Source organism: Pecten maximus, chromosome 6 (genome assembly GCF_902652985.1).
Source record: "Pecten maximus chromosome 6, xPecMax1.1, whole genome shotgun sequence".
NCBI lineage: Eukaryota > Metazoa > Mollusca > Bivalvia > Pectinida > Pectinidae > Pecten > Pecten maximus.
In genome coordinates this window covers 12,409,027-12,436,901 of record NC_047020.1, presented here as the reverse complement: position 1 = coordinate 12,436,901, position 27,875 = coordinate 12,409,027, and the positions used below count along the sequence as shown (strand labels likewise).

The following is a 27,875-nucleotide window of genomic DNA, read 5'->3' as shown; positions in this document are numbered from 1 at the left end:
TTCGCTGAATTAACGACCTGTCTAAGGCAATTTCCAATAGTAACAGAGCGGTAATGAGACCATATAGGATTCATATTGCTACAGAGAGACACACGGGCAGCAACACTCATCGTTATTTAGTTAAACATGCATGAAAAGATCCCCGGTAGTGTTTAACATGACTTGTATTATAGAATATCTTACACAAATTAGACACCTGTGTGATATGATTTTGGGGTGTAAACAATATATATATAGGAAATCTACTATTAAAACGTTCACCTTTCATCATGACATTCGCTCTCTTTCAAAAGATAGGTACACCAGCCGTTTGTATCTTTATATTTGAACATAAACATAGAAACGCATTATGACGAAGGAAGACAATGTTTTACTCGTGTCCTGACCCGGCCTCGACATCCTGATTTACAGTACCAAATTGTCTAGCCAGAAATACCTGTACCTTTTACACCACGCCAAGTCGACATCACTGAACATCTCGATACCCAGAAATGATCCGAGTGATGTTCTTTAGTTTCAAGATACAGATTTCCGTTATACATGTTTTTCCAAAAAACACAAGCATAATGGTTTCCCATCTCCAGAATACAGTTTTACAGTTTATCTCTGGATATCAAAGCATACGGCTATGATCTTGCAGTAGATCGAATTTGAATGTTCGAACAGGTCAGTATAATTAAACATTACAATATATCCATTAAAGTTTTCGCCTGATGCTGTCCATATTACGCAGGTCCCATGTATATATTGCTGTATATTTATTTTCATTATTAATGCTGTAATGCTAGATACACTATTTCTGTAAGATAAGTTACTGTAAAGTGTTATAAATTGTCGTACAATCGCCATAACGAAGCACTAAAATGTCGGTAATATCACAAAACAGCCACACAACAGTATGTCTGTTGGCCAAATTAACTTCGATCGGTTGACCCCACGGATTTAGTCAGTGTCCGTCAGTTCTCGCCAGTCCATTGTCGACCAATCAATGACCACACTTGACCGGATGTTGCGATTTAGCCAAATCAATCTTAATTACGTGGCTTATCGCCTCTGATGGGACCGTTGTCCTGGTGAGTGGTAGACAAAGAAACACTATAACAGGAGCGCCGTCTCTTTAAAAACTGTCTTGTGAATGATGGTTTGTCATTTGGCGAGAAATCACTCTGCTACAGCTGGAGGGAAAGTGATTATTGACAAATTACAGACACATTTTTAACCGTTATATCCCTATATACATAAAATGTACTATGGTAGGAATTAAGAAACTATTGAATTAGCGTATGAATTGTACAACACACCTACATGTATGAATTGTACAACACACCTACATGTATGAATTGTACAACACACCTACATGTATGAATTGTACAACATACCTACATGTATGAATTGTACAACATACCTACAAAAGACACATGTCTAAGCGAAGAACACATTTAAATCTTACTTTTCTAGTAGATTATGTAGAGTTGATGTTAAAATTGATATAAACATACACCAGAGAGATAGTTCATTCTCTCGTACACGTCAGTGACGCTAGTCGCCAAAAGTGTGATATGGAGAAATTTGGTTAGAGAAATCATTTTGCACGTGCCTCCTGTCTACATGCTTGTCTATTTGAATGGTCAGATCTTTCAAGGAAATATACTGTATTTCTTCAGATGAGAGCGAGACCAGGAAACTGAAGACAAATTATAAAGTGTTTTTCTTGGCGATTTAACCGTGAATGTCCAAACCATGTGACACAGCCTTATTGCTGGTAATAGAAATCCAAATACCTTTCTATTCATGAATATAAAAGTATACTTCTGATTTTTGAAGATTATATATAACTTGGTATTTTTGTTTTATCTTAATCAGATATTCCATTGTTTTGAGAAACCTACACATCATGCTTTGTTTCACCGTTCTGACGTCACAAACACAACAAAGGCAGACAATACAATCGGAAAATGACAACGTGCTATTAGCCATGTTACATAAAGAACATGTATGGTGATATGTGTCGGAATGAGATGATATACGTATGAACAAATCTAGACAAAAAGACATTTTTTGATTTTTTTACTATCGATTTTTGAAAGAATGGGTGGAATCAGCCGTCAAACCGAACACATAAGTCGCGTTACCATGAAATGACCGACCACTGGGAAAACGAAATCAGCGATCGCGTGCGTATAAGATGTAATAACACAGAGCATCTCTGTCTGGACAGGACCTTCCTACCACGTGTAATCAAGAAAAGTCCGCATCACAAATCATTTTCTCAAAGTAACCAGACTTCGTAGAAATGCCTTTCGCGACTTCTCAACGACCATCTTTGTTTTGGGTACACTTAGCCTGCCATTAGATACGTTTGTAAACAATGCGGCTGTCAGACTCTGTGCCCTTGGCTTATCCGACCCTCCTGCACAGGTTACTGTTGCGGAAGACATTGGCACAGTGGAGTGACGTGTTTTATCGTAACGTAATATTCCTGTCTGTAGACTACACCGAATAAAAACATAATTAATTTAAAAGTCAGACTGCTTTGAAAGTCTCGAGTTGTTTAAGCCTTACCATGCACCGTATCCAGCCATTTAATCCTTTTATGCTGAGAAATTAATATGCTTGTCTGTCTAGACGAATGCATGACATGTCGAGAATAATAAAAGCAATATGTTTTTGTTGATGTTTTATTGGAAGACGATGTCGGGGTCACTTTATCCATGTCCAATAATCCCAAACAAAGTGATCTAAGAGGCGTGGACTTTATCACTCTCTGGTGCTATAAACATTTATATACGATTATAAACTAAGTACAACGCCGATTGTACATTTGTAACTACCCAGGATTACCTTATGTAGGGACGACAGTCCAAGGAACTGCTGTAGTTGCTTGTGTACACGGTTTTGGACGACTTTGGTAGGCTTGTAGTGTATATGATGGTAAGACAAGGTAACGCTCCACGAAGAACGCGTTTTGTGTAATTGATAATACACGTATTTCGGGACAAAGGTACAGTCTGTTCGCCGAGTATCTGTTTATAAAATCAACTATATTAACTTCGACAGACGATTCTCAGTTATCGATAAATACCAAGAAATCCCTATATCGCTGTCCGAATACAACTCATACTTAAAAAAAATAAAATGAATAAAATAAACAGATGAATAAATAATTAAACAAATAAACTTACTAATGACGATCATAGTTACTGCTAATCTTTAACGTCAGAATTACAGGCTATACCATCGATATCCGCTAATTAATATCCTCGCTGATGTTGTGAACCTTTAATTGTTTTTTGTCTAAAAAGGTCACAACACCTTGTTATTCATGGAGAGGAACACATTTTCTCCTAGATATTGGATTAAAAGCAAGGTTATTCAGTTAGAGAAATCCTACCAAAGTAGGAACCTCCAATCTTGAAATACGAATACCAAAGTTATGGTAACAAATGAGTTGATGTTCTGCAAAAATCGCTACTTTTAACGTCGTCGACAATGAAAAACATATACAAAAAATACTAAAAGGTCGATACAAATCAAATTCAGTCAGCCTAATTAAAGACAGTGTGATGTTTCCGTTATTTGGTAAACGATTCCCGGTTCGACATGAAACAAAATGTCATCATATGGACGACCACGTGGGTATTGTTGTTTTTACCAACACAAATATTATTACGCGCTATATTACACAATATTAGTATCTAAATAAGGCTTAATGTACTATTATATTTAGTCAGATTTTCCTGAAGCGTGTTAACCATTAGACTAGTACATTTAGACATACACTCTTTTTTTGCAGGATAACAATTCGAGCGAGCTGTCCTATGAAGTTGATGAACTACCCCATGGACCGCCCTGTGTGTCCTCTAATAATTGGCGGATGTGAGTAAGATATATTTAGTGACCCGGATGTTAAATGCCATATACAGGAGCAATAGGATGTCCTCCAGGAATCCCCAGTGACCGGTTGTAGTAACGTGTCTTCCGACCTCCAATAGTCTAGACAATTTTCTCATTTGATACGCAAATGTTACGTTTGAGCTATGGATACTGTTCCAGATACAGAGGTCGAACAATCATTCACTGGTCGAGAATATTAATTATGTACTTGATAAAGATAATTAATTTTCTTCTGGAATGACAACTTATAACATCCAAACATAACACCGTCTTAATGTCGTCTGAAACGGCTATCATACAATACAAAACAAAAGCCGAAACTATTCTTTTACATGACTTAAAAAATATAAGCTAAAACAAGTACAAAACGTATCAAACATAGGAGAAATGTTATATGAGATGAAATGAGAATTTCTTTTAAGCATTGAACTGTTACCAAATGGTAGTATATACAGTCGATATGAATACAATGTGGGTGGCAGATAAATAACTGGCGACATTCTATTTATCTGTCACCCAAATTGTATTCATATCGACTGTATACTACCATTTGGTAACAGTCTACTGCTTATATTTACATTCATTTTTTTTTATCTACTGTAGCTTAAGACGCGTTTACATTTGCCGCTTCCCCTATCACTGACGTCATCAGGTTCAAATACCGGAACGGCCGAAACTTCCAGAAGGATTAATATAGTCCCTCATGTCGTTATTAATAGCAAACACATACAATGGTTTTGGACAAATTTGGCTTTATTTTCTATTTCATAAACGTTTGTAGATATCGTCAAGTTATTCACAGTTGCATAATGTCTGATTGTTTAAAATCCAAGCCGTTTTTCGGCGCAATGCTATACGGTTAACATTTAGAAGTGATGCGGCTTTGAACGGGTATTGCAAAGGACAGACTCGATTCCTCGGAAATACTCAAGTTTCTATCGACTGGATTTACGTTATTTTCAGAAGAATATCAGTTCTTAAATTCTAAATGAAAGTCGTCTTGACAGTAGGTGAAAACGATTCCAAAGATATTTCGTTGAAACTGATTCTAAGTCTAACCAGTCGCATCTCAGCAGACGATTTTCAACTTCACAGGGGCTCGATTTTGTAAGGTAGGCCTTTAACATCAGTGAATAACCACAAAACTAAAATCCAATATACATACACAACCGGAAACCATGTTGATGCTCCCGATTTTTCATAGGATTTTTTTTTTTTTAATTTTTTTTTATAAATACTGAACTTTTAATGTTTATTAGCATTTATTAGCATTTATTATCATAAATAATGGACGCAGGCTTGTAGCCTCTATATCCATATCAATATCAATACATAGTATAATATAAATATTTCCTATGTAATTAATGGCTTTATATTAGTTCCTGTACATTCATGAACAAAAACGGTTATTTTTCCTATGATCATCTAACATTATTTCAAATGTTATGATAGAATCAGCATTGACAACAATTTGTGGCAAGCTATTCCATAAATCAATAACTCGGTAACTGAAAAAATGTTTGCTTCCATCAAGACGACATCGCTTTTTGAATATTTTCTTATCGTGACCACTGGTTCTACTCATCTTGTCCATTTGGAAAAAGTTTTTTGTTATTCTACTATCGTATATGTTATTTACTATCTTAAAAACGTTAATCATATCTCCTCTGGTCCTACGGTGCCGCCGTGTCTTACATTTCTGATAATTCGGAAAAGAGCCCCTGTGAGTGTGACGACATTGACAATTTGATAAATCCTAGATCAAGAACGGCGCTTATAGTTATTTTGTGTTGACTACATTTTGTTTCAATTATAAAATATTACTCTCATAACTTGTGAAGTTGCTTTATTTTTTGTGTTGTGGATTATAAATACTAGCATTCAAAATCTCTACAGGCCGAAAGTAATTGGCGGCCATTGTTTTGACCAGCAACACCTGGGGCTGTATTCCTACTCTGACCGAATCACTGTTAATTGTAGTATACAGTCTCATGAATACAATTTGGTTTACTAACGACATATAGGCAAATGCAACACAGAATATAAATACATTGTATATCCAAATGAACAAAAACCATATCTTATTCACACACTCTGCAAATAAGTTTATTATAATAGAACACCATCACATATTGTGTAAAGGCTTTCATTGTCTTCATTGAAAAAACATCATAAATATAAGATATTTTTCTGTCGATATGTCATTATTCATATTTACATACATGATCATTTATGGTTTTACTAGATACGCGATTTTAATATTCAAAGCATGTATAAAATAAACTCTAGGACTCATAATTGTTGTACAATGTTTCACCTCGGAATACACTCTGGTTGCCTCGTTTTCAAACAATAGCAACATCATGAACTTCATGTAAAAATAATAATAATCGAAAGATAAATAGAAATGCACCGGTTGGGTACATTTTAACATAAACATTTTAATCATCAATCTGAGAAAGGTACCATACTTTAACTGCTGTTTTTCCGTTACAGACGGCTACACGACGAAGGACGTGTTGTACATATGGAAGGTCGGAAGTGCCCCCTCACCCGTTGAGGTCTACAACGATCTGACAATGTCACAGTTTGACATGGACTTCATTCAGTCAATGAACTTCACAGAAAGTAACCACATGGGTGAGTTTAGTGAATCTCTCTTTCTTACACTGGACAAAATGTCCACTTATAACTTAGTAATAACAGAGTATAACGAGTATTATTGCGCCCCGTGTTATAAGACTTGTTGAGATAGAAATATCATTGGAAACGGCAAGGACACACTGAAACTGAAGTCATTGAAACATTGACAATGTATATTTTAGATGGCGATTTGTGCGATAAAAACACTTTGATATTGTTTTGCAGATCTGTAAAGAAAACCTGTGTTTTTGCAAGTGTTCGAGTGTGTAAGACACAGACTGGTCATCAATTAAATTATAAATAAATTAAATTTATAAAATAAAAAGAATAGATATGTTCGCCTGTACACAAAGAGGAGGTAGAAATTGTCGTATTGTACTGTATTTGTACGTGTGTACAGGATGGCCATAGACAATAATCCACTGACATCTATCCAGAATGTTATCATATCAGAAAGTGAAACATTAAATTTGTGGACAAATTCATTGTGGACTTTTACAATCAATCAATCAATCAATCAATCAATCAATCAATTTGTTTATTCTACATTGACTATAACAAACATGCATATATAAAACATACTCTACTATCGGGGATCAGTCATCTTAATCATACTAAAATATAGAATATTGATATTCTAAAAAGAACTGTTACAATAATTATTTGTTAGATCAATAAAACCATCACAAAATCACGCATTCCAATCCAGAGAGAATGTGATTGGGACAGTCCCTATCTACCAAACTCTCTGAAATCGACTTACATATATATAATGATTAAACAACATTTATACAATTAATGCATTAAAACACTATGTCTTTTAAAGTAGTATTGAATAAAATAAATAAATATGCATGGTGAATATATATATAAGTGTAAGTTTCTTGCTCTGCATAGTAGTGAAATTTATTTTCCCATGGGTTGGGGAGAGCCCTACCAGCGAGGTCTGCTTAATTCACTCTAAGCTAGATACAATTAACTAATCAACTAAAAAAGGGGATTTACCCCGTTGTTATATTTAACTAATTCATAAATGAAGAAAATGTAATTATATGTGATATTCAGCCAAACATGGCTTACAACACACGGTTAAAATTATCATTCACATAGGCTGCTACGTCTTCTGTACATGTTATATAAATGACCTTGTCGGTGTTATCAAAACTGCTAAAATAATTAATTATATTATTTGCTATTAAACAAGGGTGTTCTAATGTTATTATATACAGTCGAACCCGGTTATATTGAAATGCTCGGGGAATGGAAAAATACTTCAAATTAACCGGTTTTCAATATAACCGGGATCCAGCCTTTTACCGACATATTTCAGTACAGCGCTACGTCAAACAACACACCATTGTTCAATATAGTTAATCAACATTTACTTAGTATTAACAATCGATTCCAAAATGATAGTAGTTTCACGGTTTATTAGAAATAATGTTAAATTCGACGGGAGGCGTCTTCGACTGTTGCTTGTTTTTGTTTATGTTGAGTTCGCGGACACACATGAGAACAAGTTTCCGGTACATCCGGGCTACTTTCCGAGAACTATCGTCTGAAATCGGACCTGTGCGTCGGTGATAGATGGATTTTCACAAATTATTTGAGGTTGTTGTCAATATCACTATTCTGGTTACGTTGTTAGCATTGTCTGTCAAATCCTTAATAATGGCCTCGTCATTTGTAATTGTCTCGCGTGTAGTTAAATCAGAGTCAATTTCGATGTATACTGTACATGTAGCAGAAGCCAAAATAAGCTGTGTTCCTCAAGGTATACTCGTAAACATAAAGATTCATGCACATAACAAACGCATTTAGTAATTAAAAGTCACAATTTATTTGTATTGTGTAAATCAGCATATCATTTTTATCTGTCTTTTGATCGGACGCACGTACCGTAATGACCGGTAATCGAAGCCTGTCGTGGCGACTTTCAATTTAAGCGATACATAAACAATGGTTTAGCATTGCCGGGGGCAATAATTTCCTTTCAAATAAAGCGATATTTCAAATAAACCGATTTCAAAATAACCGATGAAACAATACAAAGACAAAGAAGGCATTCGGACGGGGATTTTATTTCACTTCAAATTAAACGATATTTCAATATATCCGATTTCAAATTAAGTGGGTTCGACTGTACATTACATTCAATTTAAAAGTGTTTTTCATCCGCTATGCAATTATTTACATTTATACATATCTTACAAAGACGATCCTCTAATAGAATCACAGGTTTGGCGTATCTGCCAGTTTCCACTGCTAGAGGTAGATAACCACAACTAAAATTAAAAAAGTACTCTTCCTTTGATCCTTTGCCTAAAGACTTTTCCATACGAATCTAGTAATAACTCCGATTTAAAAGTTCTGTAAGTTCTCAGTTTGTTACCGTTCATTACTATAATTCCGTATAGGTTTGTACCAATCACAAAACCATGCGAGGACTGATATACAATAAGTTTCATCATTTTTGTTAGCATTGAGCAATTGAAGGAATCAGCATTCAATCAATTCTTGACAGATCGAAGGTGTGTTTCCTTCTGTTGATGATACATCAGAACACTTAAGATCAAGGTCTGCTGTAAGATCAAGGTCTGCTGTATCAAGGTCTGCTGTAAGATCAAGGTCTGCTGTAAGCCACTGAATGTCGATCGTAGAAGGCGATATTGAGTGTTTATTCAGAAGAACCGAAAGTTTCTTGTCCGTGGTTCCTACTATGGGGACAATGAAGAGGAAAAACATATCAGCAGAACTTATCTTAACACTTTGGAATTGTGTACGTTCCTCCCTGTCCTGCGTGCTTTTCCTTTCAGATTTGTTTCCCCTTTCGATGTCTCCGTGACACATGCCCTCATATTATCCTAGATGTTGGTGTCTCCATGACACTCGTCCTCACAGGACCTTGCTGTCTGTGTCTCAATGACACACGTCCTCACAGGACCTTGCTGTCTGTATCTCCGCTATACCCAACGATAAATCTTGATAAAATCAATTATGGTGAAACTAACTCAAAATTCTATAAAAACTGCAGCATTCGTCAGTCTCTTTCTACTTGCATATTTTAAACAATACACACACCCTTCGCGTTTTGAAGTAAAGGAGAAATGAGATTCCTAGTAATTAAACGATTAAGCTAATAACCCTTAAAACAACTGGGCCTTGGGCAGAAAAACGACATTGTAGGTGATGAAACAAAACCTTCTGCGATGATGGAATGCAATCACTGACAACAATAGCGGCACGAAATACAAAACAAAACACGAAGGAACGAAAATGAAAGGGTCGGTTCATGGAATCAATGAGTATTGCTGGATGTTAGAAACTACAACAACAAGAATGACACGATAGGGAAACGAGATTAATCTGATAGGCTGCATTCCTCTAGTCAGCATGTATCGCGTGATACAGGTGACGATGTTTGTCACATATGAATTGATCAAGTTGATGTCATTTATTCAAGTGGTTTGTACTTTCAAATTGCTTTTCAAATGTTAATCGTTTTACAATAGGTGGCAAACACTGAAAAACCAGCTTTATCACCAATAAGCAGAATTCATTGTATTCCTGGCGAGAAAGTACATCATAGTGAGAATCGGTGTTAAACATTCTGCGATGGTACAATGGATCACGTGACAACCCATTAGGGGCTACACGGAACAGGGCGTGTTGTTCCACGTCTCTGTAAGCACGGGTCGTGCCGGGCCTGTCGTGTGTTTCTAAGAGAGATCGGGGTTAATTTCCTCTGTGAAGCATGTTTTATTCAATTCTGTATCTAGATAGGGATTATTTGTTTTATTCCGACAAATGTGAAATTATTTGTTAATTCCTCGTGGCAGCTAGACGTGATCAGCAGAGGTGTTCTGATGTCCTTGCCTGTATATTTAAACACATAGCTGAACGCATACAATGTATCTGCTAATATAAGAATAAAACTCGACTCGGGTGATGATAAACTGAAAGACTACATCACACATGTCGTGTTTCTACCGGGTTGGCCATATAGGATCGGTGATATCTTTCCGTGTCCTATGCGTAGGGAACATGGTCAAAATTGATCTACCGCCCCATCATAATACTATGGATCATTATCTTCTTTCCTTCTTGTCTGTCCTTTCTTCTCGTGCTATTTTGTTTCCTCTGCTTGTTTCCGATTGACAACACTACTAACATGTCTGGTTTCAATGAGGACGTCCAGCCACGTACAAAAGGCTAAAATTAAAATTCTCTATAAAAACTAATTATAAATGAAAAGAACACTCTAAAATAGCCATGTTTTTACTCCTTAGTATATTCTAATCCGAAACCTACAGCTTACATCCCATGCTTATACGCTGAACACTTCCTTTTTGATAATTTCTCAGGAGTTTTGAGGTTTTTAAAAAATCTTGTTTTTAATATTCTCAATTTGCCCATCATAGACTTGTTTTCATACAAAGTTGATATGATTGACTTTAACACTAGTAACGCGCCAATCCCTTGACCTTCCTTTATCCCCTCTGTGTAATCAACCGACGCAATTTAAATGGCGTCCGCCATTACGAAAACAATTTCCCTTTAGTGTTTTCTTTGTATCTAATATAGTTTGACGGTCGAGGATATCGGTTCGTACTACACCAGTCAGACAAGGTGCGGGCTGTTCAAAATCACGTCTAGTGAAATTACCTAAATTACTGCTGTAATCCCCTCACACGTGATCTGGGTAGACAATGCTGTCACGTCACGTGAGTTATGTCTCGTGCACTTTACGAAAAATGTTCTTCGCAAGATTGTATATTGAAAACTCAAGTATCTCATAGATGGTATGTCGCCAACAATTTAAACGACAAGATTAAAACACAAAATTTGATTTGGATAATATGTTCATACATTGTACATGTTACGTCTGACTGATATTGGGTACTAATTAAATTTTAAATGGGTGTACTTATCGAGTTAACTAGTAGTGGATGTACCACCAATATCCTGCAGGAGTTTCCTGTCGTTATTTGTGTAAAAATCGATTTGATCCGTCGACCTAAATCTTAGCACTGGGTATCATCAGAATTTTATCTGATATGATGTTTTGAGAGGTGCAGGTTAATGACTTTTATCTGATATGATGTTTTGAGAGGTGCAGGTTAATGACTTTTATCTGATATGATGTTTTGAGAGGTGCAAGTTAATGACTTATATCTGATATGATGTTTTGAGAGGTGCAGGTTAATGACTTTTATCTGATATGATGTTTTGAGAGGTGCAAGTTAATGACTTATATCTGATATGATGTTTTGAGAGGTGCAGGTTAATGACTTTTATCTGATATTATGTTTTGAGAGGTGCAGGTTAATGACTTTTATCTGATATTATGTTTTGAGAGGTGCAAGTTAATGACATATCTGATATGATGTTTTGAGAGGTGCAGGTTAATGACTTTTATCTGATATTATGTTTTGAGAGGTGCAAGTTAATGACTTTTATCTGATATTATATTTTGAGAGGTGCAGGTTAATGGCTTTTCTGGCAAAGATTTATGGTTGGTATTATTATATCATTCGAAAATATTTTATAATTCTGGGATATGAAGTCAGACTATAATTCTGGGAAATGAAGTCAGACGTGTCGGATATACTTGTTAACCTTCGCATAATGGTTCCGTTGTCATCACCCTAGCTCCCATTTCGAGAACGATTCACGACAGGAATTAGACCTGGATGTACATGGAAGGTGTCATCGAGGAAGCAGAAGACGCTTTGCCTTCCAGAATGCATGGCTTTATTTTCATTTCAATGATCTCCATTCCAATCTATATTTTTGTTGGTATTTTACCCTAATTTTGTCGATTTTGATATAGAGCTACGGTTTGGTTTTAACTTCGGTATCCTCAGTGTTTTTGTGCAATTTTCTAAAGTCGTGAAAACGTTAGATGACAAGAATGGAACATGAAAAACGAGACTTGTTTCTAGAGATCATCTTCATTCAAAGTATACATGATTGTGTCCATTCTCATATACAGAATAAGGGTAGCACAATTCAATCAGCCTTGTTTTTTCCTGAAACATTTCCTCATGTTCAGAAAATGTAACAATTTTCAATCATTAGTACGCATTTTCTATTTAAGTGTCTAATCTTAATTTCCAGAATAGAATTTTTTAAAAAGTAAGATAAGAAACCACACTCGCATACAACTATTTTCAACAATTTAATCTAAAACTCTTCAAGCCATATCCTACCAATGCGATGTTTCAGAGTATGAGAATATATTCATATGTAATGTGGGTTAGATTTGTTAATGTCTAAATTAATTATAGTTTTCGTTTTACCATGAACCTTTTTCGTATTGCCTTTAAACACATTAAACACAAAATACAAAAAAAAATACAAAAAAAAATACAACATCGTCAATCTTAAATATACTGTGATATACAACTATTAAAATTCGCTCAAACGTCATTTTGCTTTATGGTTTTATACAGATACAGGCAAAGAGGAATATACCTTATAGACAAGCAGGCGATTACGTCAATCAGAGTTTCCTCGTGCTGGGTTTATAGGTTTACTGTACTTTTGTCTATAAACACTATGCAGCTGTACTGCAGGTTTAAATAATCACCCTGTGGCACACGTGTTCTTGTCAATAAATCTGTTCATTTAAATCGATCGTAAATAAAAGTAGCAACATATCCCCTCTTGGAATGGCGACAAAATGATTAAACAACGAAGGGAGACATGGGGTCTATGTATAGAGGCGTTAAACATCTTCGGAAACAAATTAAGTAACATTTCTTCTGAGGAATCACTGTAGCCGTAATTAACGTCAATGGCTTACGGTTTAAACCTATAAACGGAGATAATTGGCCATTAGGCATCCTGTTTCAACACGCACGTCGATTGTAGTGATTTTATGAGGACATGTTATTGCCTTATATCATAGTTACAACTGTACTAATGTTGTATGATACTCAACAGTAATGTTGGTGTGTTTAGTGGAGGCCATACGTATTCACTAATGAAGTCGCCCGGGGACAGCAGACAATACGTATTTAGTATTGAAGTCGCCTGGGGACAAGAGATATATCTAGTGTCATCAGAAGAAAACACAGACACACATCATCAATTACGCGTAATAACAACTGAAGTCTCCTTTAACAAAACCTAAACTTCTGCATGCTCCTAATTTGATAATATGATATATTGACCATTGTTTTCTTTATAGGCGAATTTTCAATTTTGGCTGTTGACTTTCACTTGGAGCGGCACCTGGGCTTTTTTATTCTGCAAACTTACCTCCCTTGCACGTTGATAGTGTGTCTGTCTTGGGTTTCGTTCTGGATCAACAGAGACGCTGCCCCGGCCAGGGTTTTACTTGGTAAGTTCTACTAGCGCCATGCCGTGTGACACAAACACTATCCTTGAAATGAGGATGAACAGGGATTCCTAATACCGTTACCGCACTACTAGTAACAGAGCTGCAATACACAGTGGTCGGAATCCCTGTGTTCAGTAATGTAGATAGCTACGTAGTGGTCAGACGACCACCAAATAAAGTGTTACTTATTGTTGTACGCCCCGGCGGCATTACATTTGTTTTGTTTTTTAGAAAATATCTCGAATCCCAAAACATGACTTTGTAACGAACCCCCTATACCGACTACTATAGTAGCCTGAATTTCAGAGGTTACGATAGGTATGGAGCTCGAGCTAGCCAGCGTGAGACGGAAATGTATCCAGGATGTCCTCCACCACGGTATGACTACGGAGATTAAAGATACTTGCGTATCCTACAGCATCGGAGGAGGTGCGTGAAACACTGGCCAAGAAGCAGTTAACTGATGCTTTAAATGACGTGGATACGCGTGTCAGAATAAAGTGGCAGACCAAAGACCTTGAAAGAAGCTGTGTATCTAGCGGTAGAGACATTTAAACGCGCAGAAAAGCGTAAGGATGATGGGACTGGTCTCCTGTGCCAAAACGTTTCGGAAAATAATGAGAATGGGGACAGTGCAGCTGGTGGCAAGCTGAAATCCATGATAAAAGCATTGACGGAGCAGATGGAAACATTGCAGAGGGATATCTCTCACTTGAAATCCGGCACCGCTTCAGCAACCAAGAAAGAGGACAGTGGTGTTTAGACATCCAAACATTCCGTTGCTATTGTTGCAACAAGGAAGGGCATATCAAGCGCAATTAAGCACACAAATGAACGGGTCCCAACAACGACCAGTGTTAGCGACGATGCGCGTCCAGTTAGAGCTGCCTCCTGTACTAGGAAGGCGGAATGTTCATACATGTGTCTATTCAAGTAATGTAATCTTCTGCTCAATAATGGGGCAACAGTTACGCTGATCTCCGCCTGGCTTTATAAGAAAATGACGACTAGGCAAGCATTACACCAAGTATCTCAGACAAGCAATACAGTAGCGGAGAACCTTTAGATAAAGATTAGCAAAGGTAGATTCTCAATAATGAGAGGTTCACAAAGGCGGTTGTAGTCAAGATCAACGTTGATGGAATCCTAGGGTTGGATTTTCTCGTGGATAATCGCTGCATTGTTGACATGGACAAGAGACAGATGATGATGGACGGCGTTATTGTGCCTGCCCAATTTCGAGGAAAAGAATGTGTTACCGAGTGAGTGTGAGTTCTAAAGTGGAGCTCTACATCCGCAGCGAATTAATCATTCCTGGACGTATCATAGTACCTGTTGGCACGCTGGAACGAACAACGGATCTCGTACTTGAGGCATCATAAGTTTTCCTGAAGTCGGATAGATCACTGGTAGCCAGTTCTCTGGTCACTCACAAAACTACTGTTCCGATCCGTATAATGAATACGGCTGATACACCACATACGATTTATCTTGGTACTTGTGCTGCAAGAGGGAGAATGCTTACAACGGGAAACAGAGTCGGAGGAACTGGACGGTGAACGACCACAGATCAAGCAATTGCTGGAACTATCAAAAATCCATTTAAGCACAAGCAAATCGAGCGGAAGAATTATTATTCCGGTACAAGGGTGCTTTTACCGCAACAGATGCTGACTTCGGAAGAATTGAAATTAAACAACAAATAGACACGGCCACCTTACGGCCTATCAAGCAATGAGACGCATTCCTGTCCATCAGTCAGAGTAAGAAGACAAACGTGTAGAGGATATGTTGACAAAGGAAATCACTGAACGCTCAACCAGCCCATGTTCCTCTGGTGTGGAACTGTTCAAAAACAAAGACGGCACCACTCGTTTCTGCGTCGACTATCATCATCTAAATGACGTGACCGTTGACGGCACGCTTGATAAGCTAGCTGGTTGTCACTACACTTGACCTTTGCTCAGGCTATTGGCAGGTTGCGATGAATCCGAGAGACAGACCAAAAACAGCCTCTACCACCAGGAAGGGCTTGTTTCAGTTTCGGGTGATGTCATTTGGCTTGTGTTGCACACCAGCCACGTTTGAAAGGCTTACAGAGTTAGTCTTGGTCGGGTTACATTAGGACATATGTATGGATTACTTAGACAATGCGATGGTTCATGGATATGGGCATTTCAACTACATAGTCCAATATCTAGCTTTTTTAATTGCGCAGTTGAATGTCGTGTGTGTGTGAACCGAAGTTAAGCAGCGTCGAGCTTGGTCAGTTCATGGATCGTTGACCGCTCCGTTGTAACACCCGTGTAGGTAAGAGATCCCTTTCCATTGCTTGTAATATTAAATGCATTGTGTATTGAAACTCCAAGTAATGAAATAAGGCAATTAAAAATGGAATGGAAAATTCTTTTTACAGTGTCTCGATGTCTTCATAATAGCAATGATCATACAATGATCTTCCTTGTAGGAATGACGACAATCCTATCGACGGCAGCTATTGGCATGTTGCAGCGTGACGGACTTCCGCGCGTGCCGTATGCTACCGCCCTGGATGTGTACCTGTACGTGTGTTTAGTGTACAATCTTGCCGCCATGATCCAGTACGCAGCCGTCAACTCCTTCACCAAAATCATTGTGAGCTCGAAGCCTCGCGAGGAGAGAAAGGAAGAAGAAACACAGGTAATGAGTCCTTATCGGTATAGATGTCATGTACAATGTTCTTTACTCCTCTGGTGTTGATTTAGGCGATAACCTAACCCTACCTGGATACTTTTTATTCAATTAAAACATATCCTAACCTTGACATTTCTATGCTACAGTAATATTACTGAGGCATTCTAGGAATTGAAGGTAAATATGAAATAGATACCTTCACATGTTCTATCCGTGGTATGTTGTACATCTTGATTCGTGAGATTATGATGCGAAATCCTCAAACACATGCTGGATATTGATCGTGTTATCGTCGAAATGTTTGTCAGTTTAAAAATGGTTTAGAAGTTAATTAATTTAACTCTTTTTCTGCATTTTATAGTTTCTTATTTATCAATAATAGTCTCCAAAGTGATGCCATACCTACTTCGAAATGGATGTACTTCGACTGCTTATAATGCCAACATCCAAATAACGTTCAGCACACGAATGTGAGTTTCATACAGCCCTAGTGTTATAACTAATAGCCCCCCGTGTTATGGCAAGCGTTAAGTCCTTTTGCCTAGTTTAAGCTACAATAACTAAAATGGTTGTGGTCACTGGTACCGTCACTGTCATTAGCCGTCTTGAGTACTTTGGAGCTTCATCATATCTACCTCGTACAGTCATACAAAGTAGATAAACCTATCACTATCATTAAACTCCAACGTGAAGAGCATCCTATGTTTAGTATTAAAATGCGTGTTGTAAATGAGCTATTTATTAAAACTAAAACTCTGATTTTGGCGCTTATTCATCATAAGTATAAAACTTCTTTGGAGTATTGTCTTATGATTCTCACAGGACTTCAGACATATTGAATAACTTAGCGCGTTAGCGAGTCATGGCTAATTTGTCTGCAACCCTCTGAGATAATAGGATACTACCTTTCCAAAGAAAGCAGTTTTAAACTCATATTTCCGTTTCAAGTTAAAGTTTTTATTCTTTTTTTTTTCATCTACAACCGTGTTATCGAATTCCAAAATCAAATTTCGCGCTATCAGTGAGAACTATTTTTGTGACGTCACGACTACACGTGACCGTTCCCGATAATTTATATCAACATTATAATCAATATATTCCACCGTTAGCATAATCACCTGCTATATATAACTACATACATATTTGTAAGTTGCATTGATCGATCGGGGTTTTTTAATCCGGTAGCACGAACTTTCTTGACGTCAAAAGTACACTTAAAATATAGTGACGGTATACAAAACAACGTCTCGACGTCACGGTTACTTTTCATCATATCACTACACCAAAGGGCATTGTATGATAATTATTGTCTGATAACATTTTGTTTCGTGAGGATATTATAGTGACAATACACCACAGAGCAAATGAAAACTATCAGATCGCTACATATTTGTACAATCGGTATTATTATTATAAATCGTTAACTGTCCTTCAATACAGTCGTAAACCCACTGGTAGTACAAAATAGAAAGCATGATGATAGAGTTCATCGATTCCTCCGATTTCTCCAGGAATTATTTCTACTGTCCTAATACCAATTTTTTATAGTTAAAGAGTGCAGCAACGGAGTCTCTGTTCCATATTTTATTTATTTATTCCAGCTGGAATTTCTTATACTAAATCCCAGTTTAGTCGTTAATGCAATCCCAAATGACCCTAAACGCTTCTGTCGAAAAGGCTTTGCAATAGAGATCTACTCTAGCTGGCTTGGGTGGGCTTAGCGCATGTTTGAAAGTTCAAATCATATGTCCTCATTTTAGTGTTTGTAATTAGTTTCGTTTTTGTTTTTTGTTTTTTGTTTTTGTTTTTGTTTTTGTTTTTTTTTCTCACTCGTGGGTATGGTCTGTATCAGATATCCGGCTTCAAACAAATGCTGTCTGTTGTATGACTGGCATGACACATCCGCTACTTCTCGACTCTCATCATACCAAATAAAGGTCACATTTCCTTTTACATCCTGAACATTGGTTTCAATTTAAAAGTTGAACAATTTAATTTTCTGATAGTAAAAAGTCACCTTATCCGCACGAAATCCAGGAATTCAGCTATTCTACTTTTCCCTCCCATGCTCGGAATTTGATTAGATTCCGTGCCTTCTATCCAATTTGCAAATCTTCGGATATCCGTAGATTGAATTAAAGATCGCGGACTCGCCAATTTAGAAACAGCAGTACAGACGGTGGCGGTGGCACCGATTTAGCTCTCGGATGGAGAACTGCGAGCATGAAATAGTCGTTTAAAATTGGAAGGCTGTTCATATCAGATAAGATTCCGCCGAACATGATTTTGCAATATAAAATATTGTTTTTTGTTTTGTTTTTGTTTCTTTGTTTTTGTTTTTGTTTTGTTGTGTTTTGTTTAGTTGTTGTTGTTTAGTTGTTGTTTTTCTTTCATACATTGGATTGTTGTCACATGTGGCGCTAGATTTAATTCGTCGCAATGTTGAAAGACCTTTATTACCCGTCATACCGGGTTAGTTTAAATTGTGTTTCAATTGTCAATTTCCATTTAACAATATATGTACAACTTATACGAGCTTTTAACATATTCGTATGGGATACAGTCCCAGATGACGTCAGCATACTCTAATATAGGGCGAATAAACGAAATTTATTGTAAAGAACGTCTATCTAATTTGAATTAGAGTAATCGCAGTATATTTAATTTGCTAGGAGCTTTAATTATGATATAATTAACATGATCTAACCAATTACCATTTTCTGATAACGTTATACCAAGGTGAAATACCGGGTATCCCATACCTATCGCATTTTAGCTGACCCAAGGGTCTGGTCACTATTGTGACATCACAAATCAATAGTGCTGTGATTGTGACATAACAAAATATAAACCCGTCTTTTAGACCGGTGCTGGTTTCCATAGTTTTATTGAGTACGTTGGTTGTCAACACCTTACCGTGTATTTGTCACTTTCTACACCCCTTAATGTAATTTTTGATTAGTAGAATTGTAATCAATCAAATCGAAAAAAGACATGTTTTAAGATAACATTAAAAAGCTCAGCCCTGTGTATATCCCCCATTCTGTAGCTATCCATACCTTATCCGATAGTGTTTAATGTATATGTTTGTAGCCTCCATCATCTCTGTGAAATTGGTTTTAAATAGCTTCTACGTACTCTACGGAGAAACGTCAAAATCAATATCGCATTTGGAATTTTAATTTTCCTCGAATTCTGTCGTTTTAAGATGGCAGACATTGTATTGTATTGTGGTATTGAAATGTAGGGTAACTTTATGAAGTATAGTGAAAATGAAATGTGATGAAACTGCCAATTGCCTTTGAATTGTCATTTCAATTTCAAACTTAAATTGTACAGGAGAAAGTTTCGGAGACAATCTGAATCAATCGCATTATTTAGCCACAGAGTGTAAGATGGTTTTATTTGGAAGCATTCATTTTTGTCAACAAAAGGAAACTATTTGCTCAACGCTTGCGAAGCATAGTAATATATGATTTCTATTTTGAGTACATATTGATACCAACTCGATATTCAGGTTGACGTTTTTTCGTCCCGTATAACCCCATTGTAAATTATATACAGCGTTTAATGAGATAAAGTCCAACAATGAAACACACATCTTGGCATGGTTATAGTGATTCCCTTAAGGTGTACGGCTGTATACAGGAACACTGTGTATCAATTACCTCGTCCCTTTAGTATGCATCTGCGTTAACACGGAAAAAAAAACTACTCTACGAAGCGTGAAGTATGAATGAACTAAATTGCTGTATTTTACCATTTTTCTTCATCTTCCGAAGTCTGGTGAATTAGATATAAAATTTATAAAGCATATATGAAGTTTCTTGTTAATGATGTTTAGGAAAGACACAAAACTTATTAGTAACGTTACCTTTCTATACAAATTTAGAGTTAAATACAGAGGAGCTAAAACTTAAATGAGCCGCGTCATACAGGTAGTGTTAGGGGTTATGAGTGTGGCCTAGGAGGCGACACTAGTCTGCAATGCTATCTTTTCAAAAGAATATCAAATACACAGTGGACATAAAAACACGTTATCGTTCCCCTTGGTATCTCTTCCTTCTTACCCGATTTTATATTTTTATTTTTAAATACTGAGTCACACGTAATAAGTTAATGTGCTTTATATTACAGAATATGATGACGACACCACATCGGTTGATCCTTCCTGATCACCAAGGAAACGGACGCGTGACAACAAGTATCTTTAGCTACCAGAATAAAACTCACCATCATTGCCCGGTGAATTTCTGGCGTTGCATTGTGGGATCGTACCGCGCCCAAAAGTCTGGACGTTCTGATCTTAACAGTGTCAGTAAAATAGATCTGACGTCACGTCTTGTTTTCCCGGGATCTTTCGGACTCTTCCACATATTCTACTGGTCGTGGTATTTAGGGACAAGGCTCTGAATACAAAGGCTTACCATCAACACTATTCGATTAATGCTATTTAATTAAACACATGCAAAACAAAACTTCATTATAATGAATTCAAAAGGCTATGAGCGAAAATATTCATTAAAACCAACGAGGACAAGTCCAGTTGATGATGACAAGGTACTTTGGATAACACAGACGTTTGTTACCGAGTCAATGGATTGTATAACACATGTCTTACTCTAGCACATCATTTAAAGACAATAGTTATAAAGTATGTATAACATTTCTTTGATGTAGTTTTCAAGTAAGTGCAAAAACAAGCTTTTGTGATATTAGCGTACTGCAATGTAGTTAGCCGAATTTTAGAAACCGGATGTTTACATTACAGTTTTGCCTCCGGTTATAAGATACTACTTGTATTGCTGTATATAACGATGTGTTAATGTATTTACTTACTTGCATATCTTACCCGTGTTTGAACGGAACAGAGTATACCTGATGTATCTCGCTAAATGTCGGAAGACCTTCCCTTCTGGATCGGAGGTCTTTATCCATTGTCTCTTAGACATTGAGGAAATCGAGAATGAGGTTGTATGTTGACCGTAGGGAGCGACTAGTGAAAACATTGGTCTGCTGTTTACAGACATTGAGAGTCAATCACAGATCTCAACACTTCGGATCTTCATCTAATGCTTCTTTTCCTGTCTGATCCTTTCCCCAGTCTATGTCTCCTGGCCACACGTTCCCTGGCCACACGTTTCCATATGACTCTGGACGTTTCTTCGTGTGTCGTGATTTGTCCAGTCTGTGTCTCCAAGCCACACGTTTCCATTTTACCTTGGATGTTGCGAATAGTTTGAATGCCGTAAAATACAATGTACACTTCTGTATCGATTAGTGGTACTGACTTTTTATATATTTGTAATTCTTTTGTTATAAGGCCTTTTGTTGATATCAGATCTTGATTTGAAATATAATATTCCGAAATTGCCAACACATTGATATGTCTAGTTATTGAGCCGGAAATGTATTGTACATAGTATAACATTAAACAATAATTCTCGAGTAATTCTCGTTTACATGTGTGTGTTTGTAAAATGAATACCGACATAAGAACGAAAGCATAAACAAAAATATCAATCTGACCAGGTATTCCGGGAGAGTAAACGCCTTCTGTTTCATCAACGATAAAATCAGTTACAGAACATTATGTCAATATTGAATATTCTACTTTATTTCCATGGTTTCTCGTTCGAAAGTCAATAATCTGTATATTTTCCCGTTTTTATTGCTCAACACACATGGCCTTCCAGCCAACATGTAACGAAAACATAATCATCACCGTCCCATACAGCCAAACACCAGCGATGGGTAGAGATTTCAGTTCTAGGATTTCCCCGCCATTAGCTACTGCACGTTAAATTATATCATTTTCATCGATTTTTTTTATCTTTATTTGTAAAAAATCTTTTTACGGCGGGGTATTTTTGTTCGCGGAGCTTTTAATAGATGGTAATAACTCGTCACACTAGAATAAATTTAAATCGAGATCAGCTGTTAGACATCGAGTAGGAATATATTTAAAGAAAACTAAGTACCAAGACTGTCAGGAATGTTGTTTTCACCTCATCACAGATACTGTTTTCTTCTCTTAATGGACCCTCGACATGCCCTAATTATCAGTCGGTGTTTCTGCCGCTATTGACGGCGCACCTGTTAATAAGAAGTGGTATTTTCATCAGACCTTGACATTTTTCCAAACTTCGTTATATATGATTTTTAAGTTCAGTGATCAACAAAGGTTATTTTCCCACTAACATTCACAAATACCAAGGGTCTTTTAGCTAACTTCGATTTTCTATAGCCACGAAATAGTCTAATCTAGCACGGCGTCCAATAGGTAGGATTCCAGTAAATAAAACGATACTTAGGCAGACAAAACCTGACAAAACAATTCACAGATAAATAATACTTATAAGCTGTTTAGGTATTGACTCGTCCATTACTGATTTGAACACAAAACGTGTAATTCTAACTTTAGTACATTGATATTATGAAAGCCATGCACTTTAACAGCGGGTTTGTTATAGATGTGCCGCGATGTTTCACATTTTAGCAATATCGATAGATGGATCCCTATATGCCTAACAGTCGGCAGTAATGGATCGGATACCATGCAATAATTGTGTTTTTCAAGTTCTGTGCGGCGGGCAGTGAGGCCTACCTACATACATGCGGTAAACACAGAATGGAATACCTCTAATTAATATATATCCGAGAGTTTGATTAATATATTACCTCATGGTATACATTTGTAGCACTCTATATCACCCCTTAGTGCGAATATCGATATTTCCAAAATTGATATATATTAACAATTTGCTGATGAACAGGCTCCCCTGTTGGAAATGTTATACCATCAAAGATAGTTATTGCTTTCCCGTGGTCAGTGCAGCATCGTGCGGAGCTATGAAGTCCAGTGATGGTCCAGTGATGGTCCAGTAATGATCTCTCTAATCAGTGCAGCATCGTCCGGAGCTGTTATGTCCAGTGATGGTCCAATAACATCTCTCTAATCAGTGCCGTGTTTGATTAGATTGACCGAGTCGTGTATATATACCCTGTCATTTATTGTCATATCTCTCAATTTGGCGAAATACATTTGTTTGACAGGGACGGAGTGTGATGAGCCTTGCATATACCGGAAGTGACGTATGAAGAGTTTTAGCTGGGAGGTCTTCAAAAACAAAATGTAATTTTAATATTAAGATTCACTTCAGTTAACAAATTACCTGGTATCCTGTTTACATAATTGTAAAAGGAACAGGTGTACTAGTTTGTTTTTCTTAATTTTAAATGAGTTTTTATTATTAAAATTATTATATATCTATTGCAAATTTTAAAATCTGTTAAGTTATACACTACATGTATGTGGGTCGGATTGATTAAAGCTGCATTGTAGGATGTATGCTATAGGTCAAATTGTTAAAAACAATGAATAACATACAGTGATAAATTGTGTTTGAGTATGGCGCGGGAAGGATGTCATAATTAAATAATTTTTCCTAGGCAAAAATCGAATATTGCTTAAACAAAAATATTTCACCCTAGGCAATATTCGATTTTTGCCTAGGCAAAATTATTTCTGCCTAGGCAAAAATGATTTTGTTTCGAATATTGCCTAGGCAACAATAATTAATATATAATTATGACATTCTTCCCGCGCCATATTTGAGAGGTTTACGAAGTAAACTACCAACTACCAAACAACTGTAATTGCCCTGTGTCTAATATGTGGTCTTTAGGTGATCCGTACCATACTTACAGTTAGACATTACATAGTACCTAGGTAAAGATCATATTTTATGATGATGTGAATCGTGAAATCCAAACCACAGGTATGCGTCCAAACCTCCTTTGAAGCAATCCGCAACAGATTAATAATTACGTGTAGATATTTCTACATTGCATGTGAAACTGGATGTCGTGAAACTGTACGCCTCAGTAAGTTATCTTTCTGCGTGTAATACATGTTTCTATTCATATTGTGAAGGTTAACGAATAACTGTGGTCCAATCGGTCAAACCGATAAACGAAAGCGGTCATGATCGTGCGCGGAATGTCATCTTTGTTCTTCTCAATCCTGTGTGTGGTGTGAAAACATATTCCAGGTCAATGTTCTTCCGTGTTTGGGCGAAATTCCCGTGAACAATGTTCCTGTGTCAAAAATATCTCAAGGACGCCTAGTGTGTACATGTGCTTCCGGTTTTTCTTCTAACGTTGTTACCAGGTAAGATGTGTTGGGATTATTGAAACATTGCATTAACGAATATTCGCGAGAAATTGTTGTAAAAAGTAGTCATTATACTTAATACAATAATTCACCGAGCGTTATGCCTACGGAGGGTCGGTGTGTCCTTCTTCCCATCAAGTTCCCTGGTCTCCACGTTACTTTCCAATAGCAGCACATAACTTGATATCATATTCGCACCGAGTTCCATTAGACATGCTGTGCCATTTAGGTAGCAGTGTACAGTAAAAATGCCAAATTCTGAAAAATATGGCACATGCTTTAGATGTCACCGAGTATTGCTGATTTCCCTGAGAGGTGTATTTTGACAACTTTTTCTCCCAATCCAGTAATAAGGGGAGGTAATTTTAAAGATGAAAACTCCCATAATTCTGTATATCTCTTGAATAAAGTTGTGTTTTGAGTTGAATGTGGTACTTTGAGTCTCTGTGCATGTAATCAAGCAAAAAATACTATACAACTATCAAATTTAGCCTTGTAATATGACGTCATAGTTACCATGACGTCATCAGTAACTATGACGTCATCAGATGGTATCTATGACGTCATAAATACTCAATGGTGTCATAATAAATAACCAAATTCCTTTCCAAACCTCAGCTTAGCAACACATGCAATATTCTAACTGATAAATCATGACATGACATCCAAGATTTCAAAATGTCATGCCTATGACATCACAGTCATCTGTTTCCACCCCGGTAATTCAGATATGTACCAATGATCATATGAAAGTGTCCGCTGATCCCATTTTATGCGGAAAATGCTATTTTTTCTGCTTTACCGAAGGAAGTGACAATAATTGACAATATTGTATCAACCGTACACTCCATCAATTGAAATTACATGCTTACCAATGTATAAATAAATTGAAAATAATGGTTTCACCAAATATTTCAAAAAATAACACTTACTGCAATAGTTTCCATGGATACGGGGTAATAAATCAGGTAAAACAAACCAGAATTCGGTCTATATGGTTTGTTAGATACCCAATAAGTTATTTTGGGTTTGTTATAAAACATAGAATATCTTTTCAATTTACACTGACTCATTAACATTATGCTTAATTAACCCACCCTTAAAATGGGTAAATATGCGAGTTACCTCCCTTGATTCCTCTAATATGACAAGCCTGATAATAAACAAGTTTTAAATTGTTTTTATGCATTTTTGAGCAATAATGAACTAAAATGAAGCTTAATCAAGCATAATTAAGCACAATTTCCAAAAAATAACATTTTTCAGCCCTTATAAGGTAGCAGTGTACAGTAAAAATGCCAAATTCTGAAAAATATGGCACATGCTTTAGATATGTAAACATTGCCAGTTAACCTTACATATAACCTCTAATAAAGTATATATATTTGAAATCTGTACAACATTTGCAATTTTAATAGAGCTCTGAAGGATAAGTAAACTGATATTTTCTGTGATTTTTAGAGCTGTGAATACCATGGTAACAGCTTAAAAAATTCTCAAAAATTGCAAAATATTATGATATTTGACCCAAAATGGCACAATTCTCTACACAATTTTTTTTCTGAAACCTATTTAAAATTAAATATCTCTATCCCAAAGACAGAATTAATCTTGTTTGGACATATGTTGTAAATTAAGTTTTTCCGCTATCTTACCTTTTCTGTGGGCTTCCATTTTGCGCTGTAGGCGAAACTAAATTTCCTGTGTAAACACACGTTCGGAAAATCCGGATATTTAAAATCCGGAACCAATTTATTGATTTTTGTTTTAATAAATGTGAAGCCTGTATGTACTACTTCATACTGGATATACCAATTATAGTGTACATTTATTTTTTCATTTTTTATACATATCATAATACAGGAGTTATTTGCTTAACAAAAAAATTGCCCATGGCCAGGCTGTCTTACTGTGGTGTGCTACCTTAGGTTTTATTTTGTGCCTTTATATTTTAAAATCACATTTTCCTCGACATACGTAGGTGACAGGTCATTGACAAATCGCATGTTTACATGTTGTCGCTGGCTGTATGGTCTGCTGATAAAGCAGGGAGGAGTGTTTTACGTCATGTACAGATCGTCTGCGACAGGAACATTTAGGTAGCATGCGGCAGTCTGGTAGGCGACATTTTCACCAATTATTTAGGTCCTTTTAACTTTCCACAAGATGTTTTTTTTAAAATTGTATTTGGTACCTTTGTGTCCGTTTTTGTTTATTTTTTTTATCAACAGCCTCGCAGATTACGGCAGTGGGAGACATATTGACAAGGTAGCGCCACACATATGGGACACGGTATAAAATCGCAAACATGGACACGGAAGCGTAACAAACACGGACACGAAAGGTAACAAACATGGACACGGAAGTGTAACAAACACGGACACGAAAGGTAACAAACACGGACACGAAAGGTAACAAACATGGACACGGAAGTGTAACAAACATGGACACGGTAGCGTCGTACACATGGACACTATAGGAATATATATATATACATATATACCTAATATATATAGGATTATAATATATCATTTGTATACTAAAATATACCAGCTACTAAATACATGAGAAATACATTATTTCCTCTGATAAAAACAAGAACGACTTGAGAAAAACCTCTGGTAGGAAACTGCACGTGCTGTGACGTTTCTGCCGAAGAAAAGACGAATTTGTGTGATTGACAGTGACTAGATTAGTTTGAGAAAATTACCTGACGTATAGATATTTAAAATTGTAGTGTAAAATATGTCATTTTCTTATTGTAAGTTGCTAGCTGACTTGGGTCTGTTGATCGGGGTCATTTCCATCGTACCAGCTGCGAGTCGTAAGACACACAAAGTGTTGTACTACTGCGCCGAAAAAAATAATCCGTTTAGATTTATTTTTTTCAATTAACAAGTGCATCATTTAGAAACAGAAGCATAATTCAGTCATTAGTATGCATATTTAGAGTAAATTGGCATTAAGCTTATTTTGTTTGTTTTGTTTTATTAAATTCATTGAACATTACATATTACTCCGCCGACATTCGAATGTAACATTGACATTGAAAGACGATAATCACATCAACATGTGCTTCGTTGCTGTTGGTGTGTTATTTCAGTAGTTGTCGTTCGAACAATTTTCTCATCGGTCGCTCGC

General features: G+C 36.6%; 1 protein-coding gene across 1 annotated transcript in view; it reads left to right on the top strand.

Annotated features, from left to right (window-relative positions):
• LOC117328995 (gamma-aminobutyric acid receptor alpha-like) overlaps positions 1 to 21,985 on the top strand; it is a 44,493-nt gene extending 22,508 nt beyond the window's left edge. Inside the window, exons 4-8 of the mRNA XM_033886656.1 lie at positions 3,794 to 3,876; positions 6,391 to 6,534; positions 13,733 to 13,885; positions 16,353 to 16,564; positions 20,696 to 21,985. Of these exons, the coding sequence (XP_033742547.1) occupies positions 3,794 to 3,876; positions 6,391 to 6,534; positions 13,733 to 13,885; positions 16,353 to 16,564; positions 20,696 to 20,971 (868 nt within the window). The 3' untranslated portion in view covers positions 20,972 to 21,985. The remainder of the gene's footprint in view (positions 1 to 3,793; positions 3,877 to 6,390; positions 6,535 to 13,732; positions 13,886 to 16,352; positions 16,565 to 20,695) is intronic.
• The last annotated feature ends 5,890 nt before the right edge of the window (positions 21,986 to 27,875 follow it).